The 12,991-nt window shown below is 42.8% G+C and overlaps 2 protein-coding genes and 1 long non-coding RNA gene across 8 annotated transcripts in view; 2 read left to right on the top strand and 1 right to left on the bottom strand.

The window, feature by feature from the left end:
* The first annotated feature begins 4,851 nt into the window (after positions 1-4,851).
* LOC139389268 (uncharacterized) lies at positions 4,852-5,970 on the top strand. Of its 2 annotated transcripts, none has more exons than XR_011629393.1 (2): positions 4,852-5,725; positions 5,821-5,970. It is a non-coding gene; the product is annotated as an uncharacterized lncRNA (long non-coding RNA). The 2 variants fall into 2 exon arrangements; XR_011629394.1 differs by having other exon boundaries at positions 4,852-5,787.
* A 2,360-nt stretch (positions 5,971-8,330) lies between these two features.
* On the top strand, positions 8,331-10,001 carry LOC139389570 (mucin-1-like). Its single transcript, XM_071136389.1, has 3 exons — positions 8,331-8,380; positions 8,937-9,716; positions 9,794-10,001. Exons 1-3 carry the CDS (start codon positions 8,331-8,333, stop codon positions 9,999-10,001), a joined length of 1,038 nt encoding a protein of 345 aa, XP_070992490.1.
* A 524-nt stretch (positions 10,002-10,525) lies between these two features.
* The window catches only part of LOC139389267 (KN motif and ankyrin repeat domains 1a), a 135,895-nt gene continuing 133,429 nt past the window's right edge, over positions 10,526-12,991 (bottom strand). For 4 of the 5 annotated variants that reach the window (XM_071135829.1, XM_071135827.1, XM_071135826.1 and 1 more), the window contains one exon: positions 10,526-11,626. In XM_071135829.1, the coding sequence (XP_070991930.1) occupies positions 11,564-11,626 (63 nt within the window). In that variant the 3' untranslated portion in view covers positions 10,526-11,563. The remainder of the gene's footprint in view (positions 11,627-12,991) is intronic. The other variant, XR_011629392.1, reaches the window with a different exon arrangement.

Here is a 12,991-nt window from a genome sequence, read left to right as displayed (position 1 = left end):
TTTCTCTATATGGTAGTCTATATGGGCTATATGGTAGTCTATATGGTAGTCTATATGGGCTATATGAGATCTATATGGTAGTCTATATGGGCTGTATGATCTATATGGTAGTCTATATGGGCTATATGGTAATCTATATGGTAGGCTATATGGGCTATATGGTAGTCTATATGGGCTATATGATAGTCTATATGGTCTATATGGTAGTCCATATGGTAGTCTATATGGGCTATATGGTAGTCTGTGGTAGTCTATATGGTAGGCTAAAAGGATATATGCTAGTCTATATGGGCTATAGTTTAGTCTATATGGTAGTCTATATCGGCTATAGTGTAGCATAAACAGTTGGAAGTTTACATACACTCAGGTTGGAGTCATTAAAACTAGTTTTTCAACCACTCCACAAATTTCTTGTTAACAAACTATAGTTTTGGCAAGTTGGTTAGGACATCTACTTTTTGCATGACACAAGTCATTTTTCCAACAATAGTTTACAGACAGATTATGTCACTTATAATTCACTGTATCACAATTCCAGTGGGTCAGAAGTTTACATACACTAAGTTGACTGTGCCTTTAAACAGCTTGGAAAATTCCAGAAAATGATGTAATGGCTTTAGAAGCTTCTGATAGGCTAATAGACACCATTTGAGTCAATTTGAGGTGTACCTGTGGATGTATTTCAAGGCCTACCTTCAAACTCAGTGCCTCTTTGCTTGACATCATGGGACATGAAAAGAAATCAGCCAAGACCTCAGAAAAAAATTATAGACCCCCACAAGTCTGGCTTATCCTTGGGAGCAATTTCCAAACGCCTGAAGGTACCACGTTAATCTGTACAAACAATAGTACGCAAGTATAATCACCATGGGACCACACAGCCGTCATACCGCTCAGGAAGGAGAAGCGTTCTGCCTCCTAGAGATGGACGTACTTTGGTGAGAAAAGTGCAAATTAATCCCAGAACAACAGCAAAGGACCTTATGAAGATGCTGGAGGAAACAGGTACAAAAGTATCTATATCCACAGTAAAAAGAGTCCTATATCGACATAACCTGAAAGGCAGCTCAGCAAGGAAGAAGCCACTGATCCAAAACCACCATTAAAAAGTCAAACTACAGTTTGCAACTGCACATGGGGACAAAGATTGTACTTTTTGGAGAAATGTCCTCTGGTCTGATGAAACAAAAATGGAACTGTTTGGCCATAATGACCATCGTTATGTTTGGAGGAAAAAGGGGGAGGCTTGCAAGCCGAAGAACACCATCCCAAACATGATGCACGGGGGTGGCAGCATCATGTTGTGGGGGTGCTTTGCTGCAGGAGGGACTGGTGCAGTTCACAAAATAGATGGCATCATGAGGCATGAAAATAACGTGGATATATTGAAGCAACATCTCAAGACATCAGTCAGGAAGTTAAAGTTTGGTTGCAAATGGGTCTTCCAAATGGACAATGACCCCAAGCAGAAATAAAAGCTGAAATAAGTCATTCTACTATTATTCTGACATTTCACATTCTGAAAATAAAGTGGTGATCCTAACTGACCTAAGACAGGGCATTTTTACTAGGATGAAATGTCAGGAATGGTTAAAAAATGAGTTTAAATGTATTTGGCTAAGGTGTATGTAAACTTCCAACTTCAACTGTATATGGTAGTCTATGAGGTAGTCTTTGTGGTAGTATATCTGGTAGTCTATATGGTCTACATGATAGTCTATAAGGTATATTAGGTAGTCTATATGGGCTATATGCTAGTCTATATGGGCTATATGGTAGTCTATATGGGCTATATGCTAGTCTATATGGGCTATATGCTAGTCTATATGGGCTATATGCTAGTCTATATGGGCTATATGCTAGTCTATATTGGCTATATGCTAGTCTATATGGGCTATATGCTAGTCTATATGGGCTATATGCTAGTCTATATGGGCTACATGCTAGTCTATATGGGCTATATGCTAGTCTATATGGGCTATATGGTAGTCTATATGGGCTATATGGTAGTCTATATGGGCTGTATGCTAGTCTATATGGGCTATATGGTAGTCTATATGGGCTATATGGTAGTCTATGAGGTAGTCTTTGTGGTAGTATATATGGTAGTCTATATGGTCTACATGATAGTCTATAAGGTATATTAGGTAGTCTATATGGGCTATATGCTAGTCTATATGGGCTATATGGTAGTCTATATGGGCTATATGCTAGTCTATATGGGCTATATGCTAGTCTATATGGGCTATATGGTAGTCTATATGGGCTATATGGTAGTCTATATGGGCTGTATGCTAGTCTATATGGGCTATATGGTAGTCTATATGGGCTATAAGGTAGTCTATATGGGCTATATGGTAGTCTATATGGGCTATATGCTAGTCTATATGGGCTATATGGTAGTCTATATGGACTATATGCTAGTCTATATGGGCTGTATGCTAGTCTATATGGGCTATATGGTAGTCTATATGGGCTATATGCTAGTCTATATGGTAGTCTATATGGGCTATATGGTAATCTATATGGGCTATATGGTAGTCTATATGGGCTATATGGTAGTCTATATGGGCTATATGCTAGTCTATATGGGCTATATGGTAGTCTATATGGTAGTCTATATGGGCTATATGGTAGTCTATATGGGCTATATGGTAGTCTATATGCTAGTCTATATGGTAATCTATATGGGCTATATGGTAGTCTACATGGTAATCTATATGGGCTATATGGTAGTCTATATGGGCTATATGGTAATCTATATGGGCTATATGGTAGTCTATATGGGCTATATGGTAATCTATATGGTAGTCTATATGGGCTATATGGTAGTCTATATGGGCTATATGGTAATCTATATGGTAGTCTATATGGGCTATATGGTAGTCTATAGGGGCTATATGGTAGTCTATATGGGCTATATGGTAGTCTATATGGGCTATATGGTAATCTATATGGTAGTCTATATGGGCTATATGGTAGTCTATATGGGCTATATGGTAATCTATATGGTAGTCTATATGGGCTATATGCTAGTCTATATGGGCTATATGGTAGTCTATATGGGCTATATGCTAGTCTATATAGGCTATAAGGTAGTCTATATGGGCTATATGGTAGTCTATATGGGCTATATGGTAGTCTATATGGGCTATATGCTAGTCTATATGGGCTATATGCTAGTCTATATGGGCTATATGGTAGTCTATATGGGCTATATGGTAGTCTATATGGGCTATATGGTAATCTATATGGTAGTCTATATGGGCTATATGGTAGTCTATATGGGCTATATGCTAGTCTATATGGGCTATATGGTAGTCTATATGGGCTATATGGTAATCTATATGGTAGTCTATATGGGCTATATGGTAGTCTATATGGGCTATATGGTAATCTATATGGTAGTCTATATGGGCTATATGGTAGTCTATATGGGCTATATGCTAGTCTATATGGGCTATATGGTAGTCTATATGGTAATCTATATGGTAGTCTATATGGGCTATATGGTAGTCTATATGGGCTATATGGTAATCTATATGGTAGTCTATATGGGCTATATGGTAGTCTATATGGGCTATATGCTAGTCTATATGGTAATCTATATGGTAGTCTATATGGGCTATATGGTAGTCTATATGGGCTATATGGTAGTCTATATGGGCTATATGGTAATCTATATGGTAGTCTATATGGGCTATATGGTAGTCTATATGGGCTATATGGTAATCTATATGGTAGTCTATATGGGCTATATGCTAGTCTATATGGGCTATATGCTAGTCTATATGGGCTATATGGTAGTCTATATGGGCTATATGCTAGTCTATATAGGCTATAAGGTAGTCTATATGGGCTATATGGTAATCTATATGGGCTATATGGTAATCTATATGCTAGTCTATATGGGCTATATGGTAGTCTATATGGGCTATATGGTAATCTATATGGTAGTCTATATGGGCTATATGGTAATCTATATGCTAGTCTATATGGGCTATATGGTAGTCTATATGGGCTATATGCTAGTCTATATGGGCTATATGGTAGTCTATATGGGCTATATGGTAGTCTATATGGGCTATATGGTAGTCTATATGGGCTATATGCTAGTCTATATGGTATCAAGCTACCAGCTAGAACAGCCCATTAAAACCAGCAGGTAAAGAAAATGATATGAAATGTAGCCAATTAAAAAGACCAGCTTTCCAAGCTCTTCTATTAACCCAGGCCAATAACTAACACGTACCACTGCAGTACACACACACAGTGTGCAAGCTGCCGTTCTGTTGTAACTCAACATAACGGCAGCAGATATTCTGTGGTTCCTTTGGCACCATACTGCAATGATAGTTCATGCTAGGCTTATGTCACATGATTTATACAGTTTATTTGAAATATCCAACAAATACATAAAGTATATAAAATATGACCAATGATGCAGCTGTAGAACGGGTCTGCCTTGGGAAGGGCTTCTGCATTTACAAACTACCTGCAAAATACCAGTTACCACCAGCAGATGGAGACAGTCCCCTGGAAACCTGTAGCATTCTTCACCACCAGACAGACTGAGGACAAGACAACCCCAGGTTATTTGAATTAAGTTTATTGTTATATGGCAATATGTTCCAGGCACTTTAAACTTCAACCAGATCAAAGTACCTCCTCTCCTTCTCAATGTTTTGCTACAACAGGACAATACACTTACCAGCTCCAACACTTTACAGTACATACAAGGAAAAACAATGATATTTGCATTAAAAACTATACCTCGATAAATATATATCTTCATGTAACGTTAAGAAGTAATAGGAAATATTCAAAATATTGTGATTTTTAAATACATACAAATTAAATAGATTTGTATAAAAGTAGAATTTATATCCAATCCATAGAAAATTGAGTTACAATTATCCATTTGAGAAGGTGCGGTGTACAGATACAGGCCCATTAAAGATGGTAGAGTATACATACAGGCCCATTAAAGGTGGTAGAGTACACATACAGGCCCATTAAAGGTGGTAGAGTACACTTACAGGCCCATTAAAGGTGTGGTGTACACTTACAGGCCCATTAAAGGTGGTAGAGTACACATACAGGCCCATTAAAGGTGGTAGAGTACACATACAGGCCCATTAAAGGTGGTAGAGTACACATACAGGCCCATTAAAGGTGGTAGAGTACACATACAGGCCCATTAAAGGTGGTAGAGTACACATACAGGCCCATTAAAGGTGGCGGTGTACATACAGGCCCATTAAAGGTGGTAGAGTACACATACAGGCCCATTAAAGATGGCGGTGTACATACAGGCCCATTAAAGGTGGCGGTGTACATACAGGCCCATTAAAGGTGGTAGAGTACACATACAGGGCCATTAAAGGTGGTAGAGTACACATACAGGGCCATTAAAGATGGCGGTGTACATACAGGCCCATTAAAGGTGGTAGAGTACACATACAAGCCCATTAAAGGTGGTAGAGTACACATACAGGCCCATTAACGGTGGTAGAGTACACATACAGGCCCATTAAAAGTGGTAGAGAACACATACAGGCCCATTAAAGGTGGTAGAGTACACATACAGGCCCATTAAAGGTGGTAGAGTACACATACAGGCCCATTAAAGGTGGTAGAGTACACATACAGGCCCATTAAAGGTGGTAGAGTACACATACAAGCCCATTAAAGATGGTAGAGTACACATACAGGCCCATTAAAGGTGGTAGAGTACACATACAGGCCCATTAAAGGTGGTAGAGTACACATACAGGCCCATTAAAGGTGGCGGTGTGTGTACATACAGGCCCATTAAAGGCGGCAGGCAGGTGAAGAAAACAATATGACAATATAATATGATATAATATGTACAAACATTTAGTCTAAATGAAAGGCTGTATTGTGGGTGACATAGAATCTAATATACCAACTGCCTCCTGGGGTGATGATGATAAACAATATGGTGATGATTAATAATAATAACAACATGTCCTTATGCTCTTTAGCCTTCCTCACAACAATGAGCTAGCTGTATGTTAATCTGTTTAGGAGCATGAATATCAACAGACTGTATCTAGTCTTATAGTGTCTGTATACTGCTGGAACCTATAGACCTTTTTAAGAGGAGCGCAAGTGAACCGTGGAACCCCAAAGAACTTCCGGTGAGTTTGTAAAAAAAACAAAAAAACATCTGTTCCGTGGCGGCTGTAAACAGCTAGCTAGTTAACTTAGTGTAGTTGTTTTCTCAAGGTCAGAATGAGCATTTTTGACCATAGTAGTCATCTGTGGGATGGTCCTTACATCCTGGGAAAATGTAAGTTTAAAGTTATAGCTAGATTTCCCAAAGAAGCATCGCAGCGAGCTGCATTGCCTGCATGGATGGTAACGTTAGCAGCAGCAGCAGGCGGTGGCGGCGCCAGGATGATGTGTAGCACACGGGCAAGCTGTTTATCAAGTTAACCATCTATTCTAGTTCATGTCAGGTAGCTAGCTAGCTACATATAAATAGGATAGACAGCCATCCAATATTAGTTTTTTTAATGACACAAACGGTAGCTTGATATGCTAAAAACAACAAGTTAGCTACCTAGCTAGTAGCTTAGCTAACTAGCTAATTGAACATATTTCCAGTCCCGAAGAGAAAACTATGACAATAGACCATTTAATATCAAACGTTATATCACTTGAGAATAATGAAGCAAATCCTGGTGTAATTTATATGTTTCTAATGAAGCAAAGTCCTGGTCTAAAGTCTATGTTTCTTAATTTCAGATACAGAGACGTGTGAAAGCTGCAAAATCATGTCTGCGGATGAAGGTCCCAATGAAAGTCCCTGAAGAGACTAAAGGCTATATTTCCAATGGGTGATATGCTATTGGTTTACAGTTAGATTTGGTTGTAGGATTACAACAATACTGTTAGAGTAACAATACATAGAAATAGAACATGCATGGCAAACCTTTCTGCTAGAGATCTATCTACCGGCTGAGCAGGTTTCTGTTCCAGCCCTTGCTGATTATATCTATTAGACACGATTCATTTAACTAATCAATCATCTCTTGTGTTGGAGTAAGATGGGTGTCTAAACCCACTACCCACATAACGAGGCTAACCATGTTGAAGGAGACCAGATTAGACTCATAACGAGGATAACCATGTTGAAGGAGACCAGATTAGACTCATGAGGCTGACCACGTTGAAGGAGACCAGATTAGACTCATAATGAGGATAACCATGTTGAAGGAGACCAGATTAGACTCATAATGAGGCTGACCATGTTGAAGGAGACCAGATTAGACTCATAATGAGGCTGACCACGTTGAAGGAGACCAGATTAGACTCATAATGAGGCTGACCATGTTGAAGGAGACCAGATTAGACTCATAATGAGGCTGACCATGTTGAAGGAGACCAGATTAGACTCATGAGGCTAACCATGTTGAAGGAGACCAGATTAGACTCATAAAGAGGATAACCATGTTGAAGGAGACCAGATTAGACTCATAATGAGGATAACCATGTTGAAGGAGACCAGATTAGACTCATAATGAGGCTGACCATGTTGAAGGAGACCAGATTAGACTCATAATGAGGCTAACCATGTTGAAGGAGACCAGATTAGACTCATAATGAGGCTGACCATGTTGAAGGAGACCAGATTAGACTCATAATGAGGCTAACCATGTTGAGGTTGACAGGCTCAGGGGAGACATTATGAAGGTGGGCCTTGAGGTTGACAGGCTCAGAGGAGAGACATTATGAAGGTGGGCCTTGAGGTTGACAGGCTCAGAGGAGAGACATTATGAAGGTGGGCCTTGAGGTTGACAGGCTCAGGGGAGAGACATTATGAAGGTGGGCCTTGAGGTTGAAGCTCAGAGGAGAGACATTATGAAGGTGGGCCTTGAGGTTGACAGGCTCAGGGGAGAGACATCATGAAGGTGGGCGTTGAGGTTGACAGGCTCAGGGGAGAGACATCATGAAGGTGGGCGTTGAGGTTGACATGCTCAGAGGAGAGACATTATGAAGGTGGGCCTTGAGGTTGACATGCTCAGAGGAGAGACATTATGAAGGTGGGCCTTGAGGTTGACATGCTCAGAGGAGAGACATTATGAAGGTGGGCCTTGAGGTTGACATGCTCAGAGGAGAGACATTATGAAGGTGGGCCTTGAGGTTGACATGCTCAGAGGAGAGACATTATGAAGGTGGGCCTTGAGGTTGACATGCTCAGAGGAGAGACATTATGAAGGTGGGCCTTGAGGTTAACAGGCTCAGAGGAGAGACATTATGAAGGTGGGCCTTGAGGTTGACATGCTCTTAGGAGAGACATTATGAATGTGGGCTTTGAGGTTGACAGGCTCAGGGGAGAGACATTATCAAGGTGGGCCTTGAGGTTAACATGCTCAGGGGAGACATTATCACATATCACTATCAAGGTGTACAGAAAGGAATATTTTAAGGTTAATTTGATTTAATCTAAAAAGACGTTGCTAAATATGTTGCTTGAAATTATTTTGAAATGAGTTCGCTTCATGTTATATACCATCCTGGTGTAATTAATATGCAGTTCAACATTATCACCACAAGGTGTCAGCACTAGCATTTGTATAGTCTAGCTTTACTGTAACCAAACCACTAGCTATGTCTCGTAACGTGAGGTTGATAATGTATGAATAGCACAAGCTAGCGGTTCATTTAAACTACACTATATTTCTTAATTGAAACTAAGTGGACAAAAGACCTGGGTAAAATATAGATGTGTTTTGGAGGAAAAGTCGACGAGCTGAGTGACAGATTAGTGAGGGGGGGGGGGGGGAGAAAGGTTGATAGTGGGGTCATTTTTAAACTGCTAGCTAACTTTGTGGTAAACAATGAGTCCGTCAAACATTGGATACTAACTACATTTATTTTAGTTATATTGTTGGCTGTTGTGAGAGAAATGAATCCAGCTGGCTAACAAGGTCAGCTGATCTTTCTCTACCCTCACATCACGCTAGCTCTGGCTGGCTAACAAGGTCAGCTGATCTTTCTCTACCCTCACATCACGCTAGCTCTGGCTGGCTAACAAGGTCAGCTGATCTTTCTCTACCCTCACATCACGCTAGCTCTGGCTGGCTAACAAGGTCAGCTGATCTTTCTCTACCCTCACATCACGCTAGCTCTGGCTGGCTAACAAGGTCAGCTGATCTTTCTCTACCCTCACATCACGCTAGCTCTGGCTGGCTAACAAGGTCAGCTGATCTTTCTCTACCCTCACATCACGCTAGCTCTGGCTGGCTAACAAGGTCAGCTGATCTTTCTCTACCCTCACATCACGCTAGCTCTGGCTGGCTAACAAGGTCAGCTGATCTTTCTCTACCCTCACATCACGCTAGCTCTGGCTGGCTAACAAGGTCAGCTGATCTTTCTCTACCCTCACATCACGCTAGCTCTGGCTGGCTAACAAGGTCAGCTGATCTTTCTCTACCCTCACATCACGCTAGCTCTGGCTGGCTAACAAGGTCAGCTGATCTTTCTCTACCCTCACATCACGCTAGCTCTGGCTGGCTAACAAGGTCAGCTGATCTTTCTCTACCCTCACATCACGCTAGCTCTGGCTGGCTAACAAGGTCAGCTGATCTTTCTCTACCCTCACATCACGCTAGCTCTGGCTGGCTAACAAGGTCAGCTGATCTTTCTCTACCCTCACATCACGCTAGCTCTGGCTGGCTAACAAGGTCAGCTGATCTTTCTTTACCCTCACATCACATCTTTCTCTACCCTCACATCACGCTAGCTCTGGCTGGCTAACAAGGTCAGCTGATCTTTCTCTACCCTCACATCACGCTAGCTCTGGCTGGCTAACAAGGTCAGCTGATCTTTCTCTACCCTCACATCACGCTAGCTCTGGCTGGCTAACAAGGTCAACTGATATTTCTCTACCCTCACATCACGCTAGCTCTGTGGTTATTTACTGTGCTAGCCTAATGCAACACCACCAGAGCAAACGGATAATAAATTAGATATAAACATTGTCTCATGATTGTGTTTAGTGGATCTGGTAGCAAGTCAATAGGTCAATAAGTTGTTTTTTCAGTTTTTTGGTGGATCAAGAAATGCGAACTTGTCATTTTGTGCTAGCTAGCCAACTACCTAGCTAGTTAACAATTATGGGGTACCGCAGCACCGGATGTTTACTGGGGAACCTCTTGGTTGCGCGTACAGAACGTGTTATTATTTTGACAGTTGAAAGGGTCTATAGTCTGGATAGGTAAGTATCTTTATCTGAACCTCTCGCTCTCTCTCGTGAGGCAGCTCTTGATGTACACATTCACTGCCTGGATAGGACGCTTGTCTATTGCAGCCCATATCTAGAATACAGTATTTGTGTTTCTGGGTTCTTATGAAGTCCAGCTCCTCAAGTAGTATGGCATCTCTTCTCCTTCTCTCTCTCCTCCTCCTTCACACTCTCTCCTCTCCCACTCCTTCTTTCCCTCCTCCTCTTCCTCCTCTCTCTCTCCCTCCCTCCTTCTCCTCTCCCTCCTCCTTCTCCTCTCCCTCCTCCTCTCCCTCCTCCTCTCCTTCCTCCTCTCTCTCTCTCCTCCCCCCTCCTTCTCGCTCTCTTCCTTCTCTCTATCCACTCAGAGCAGACAGAATGCTGGTGGTGGTTTAACAAGGGCACTTTGGGATGTTCATGTAGAAGACTGACCAATACCAGCTCATCTTATTACAAGACTGACCAATACCAGCTCATCTTACTACAAGACTGACCAATACCAGCTCATCTTATTACAAGACTGACCAATACCAGCTCATCTTACTACAAGACTGACCAATACCAGCTCATCTTATTACAAGACTGACCAATACCAGCTCATCTTACTACAAGGCTGACCAATACCAGCTCATCTTACTACAAGGCTGACCAATACCAGCTCATCTTACTACAAGACTGACCAATAACAGCTCATCTTATTACAAGGCTGACCAATACCAGCTCATCTTATTACAAGGCTGACCAATACCAGCTCATCTTACTACAAGACTGACCAATAAGTTTCATCTTTCATCATGGTCAATAAACCCAGGGAACCTTTCTGGTTGGACCGCATGGTCAATAAACCCAGGGAACCTTTCTGGTTGGACCGCATGGTCAATAAACCCATGGAACCTTTCTGGTTGGACCACATGGTCAATAAACCCAGGGAACCTTTCTGGTTGGACCACATGGTCAATAAACCCAGGGAACCTTTCTGGTTGGACCGCATGGTCAATAAACCCAGGGAACCTTTCTGGTTGGACCACATGGTCAATAAACCCAGGGACCTTTCTGGTTGGACCACATGGTCAATAAACCCAGGAACCTTTCTGGTTGGACCGCATGGTCAATAAACCCAGGGAACCTTTCTGGTTTTACCGCATGGTCAATAAACCCATGGAACCTTTCTGGTTGAACTGCATTGTCAATAATCCCACATGGTCCAATCAGGTTGTCAGGGGGTGGGGCCAAAGTCTGTCCCTGGGGGTTGAAATCCTCAGCGGTTGGTTGGTTGGTGTCATGAGACTTGACCAATGGGCGGTGGCGCTAGTCAAACATGCCCCTCCTGGTGGGACTGGGGGACATCTTCCTGCTCAGACGAGGGGTTCCCTGGAGACAAACACACACACCATGCGCCCACACACACACACACAAACCATGTGCACACACACAACATGTGCACACAAACGAACACAACACACACACCATGCACACACACACAAACCATGCGCACACACACAACATGCGCACACAAACGAACACAACACACACACATAGATAACATTAGAACTACAGCGGGAGAATAGTTGCTCTGCTCAAAACAAAAATATGTTTGTCAAGAAGTGATTTCAGGGCAAGCAGCTCTGGTACAGGGAACAGAGGTAGGGGTTAGAGGTCAGGGAAGAGAGGTAGGGGTTAGAGGTCAGGGAAGAGAGGTAGGGGTTAGAGGTCAGGGAAGAAAGGTAGGGGTTAGAGGTCAGGGAAGAGAGGTAAGAGTTAGAGGTCAGGGAAGAGAGGTAGGGGTTAGAGGTCAGGGAAGAGAGGTAAGGGTTAGAGGTCAGGGAAGAGAGGTAAGGGTTAGAGGTCAGGGAAGAGAGGTAAGGGTTAGCGGTCAGGGAACAGAGGTAAGAGTTAGAGGTCAGGGAAGAGAGGTAGGGGTTAGAGGTCAGGGAAGAGAGGTAAGGGTTAGAGGTCAGGGAAGAGAGGTAAGGGTTAGCGGTCAGGGAAGAGAGGTAAGGGTTAGAGGTCAGGGAACTGAGGTAAGAGTTAGAGGTCAGGGAAGAGAGGTAGGGGTTAGAGGTCAGGGAAGAGAGGTAAGGGTTAGAGGTCAGGGAAGAGAGGTAAGGGTTAGAGGTCAGGGAAGAGAGGTAAGGGTTAGCGGTCAGGGAAGAGAGGTAAGGGTTAGAGGTCAGGGAACAGAGGTAAGAGTTAGAGGTCAGGGAAGAGAGGTAGGGGTTAGAGGTCAGGGAAGAGAGGTAAGGGTTAGAGGTCAGGGAAGAGAGGTAAGGGTTAGCGGTCAGGGAAGAGAGGTAAGGGTTAGAGGTCAGGGAAGAGAGGTAAGGGTTAGCGGTCTAAGGGAAGAGAGGTAAGGGTTAGAGGTCAGGGAACTGAGATAAGGGTTAGAGGTCAGGGAAGAGGTAAGGGTTAGAGGTCAGGGAACCGAGGTAAGGGTTAAGGGTCAGGGAAGAGAGGTAAGGGTTAGAGGTCAGGGAACAGAGGTAAGGAGTTAGAGGTCAGGGAAGAGAGGTAGGGGTTAGAGGTCAGGGAAGAGAGGTAAGGGTTAGAGGTCAGGGAAGAGAGGTAAGGGTTAGAGGTCAGGGAAGAGAGGTAAGGGTTAGAGGTCAGGGAAGAGAGGTAAGGGTTAGAGGTCAGGGAACAGAGGTAAGAGTTAGAGGTCAGGGAAGAGAGGTAGGGGTTAGAGGTCAGGGAAGAGAGGTAAGGGTTAGAGGTCAGGGAACAGAGGTAAGAGGTTAA

Source organism: Oncorhynchus clarkii, chromosome 30, assembly GCF_045791955.1.
Source record: "Oncorhynchus clarkii lewisi isolate Uvic-CL-2024 chromosome 30, UVic_Ocla_1.0, whole genome shotgun sequence".
In the NCBI taxonomy this organism is placed as follows: Eukaryota; Metazoa; Chordata; class Actinopteri; order Salmoniformes; family Salmonidae; genus Oncorhynchus; species Oncorhynchus clarkii.
The sequence above is the reverse complement of the archived record's forward strand: the minus strand, read 5'-3'. Positions and strand labels throughout refer to the sequence as shown.

Bases quoted from the DNA above. Each gene is read 5' to 3' on its own strand.
- LOC139389570 (XM_071136389.1), top strand. From the start codon at position 8,331: ATGAATGTGGGCTTTGAGGTTGACAGGCTCAGGGGAGAGACATTATCA. The intron at 8,381-8,936 runs GTGGGCCTTGAG...CTGTTGTGAGAG, and splicing joins AGGGGAGAGACATTATCAAG to AAATGAATCCAGCTGGCTAA. The intron at 9,717-9,793 runs GTCAGCTGATCT...CTGGCTAACAAG, and splicing joins AGCTCTGGCTGGCTAACAAG to GTCAGCTGATCTTTCTCTAC.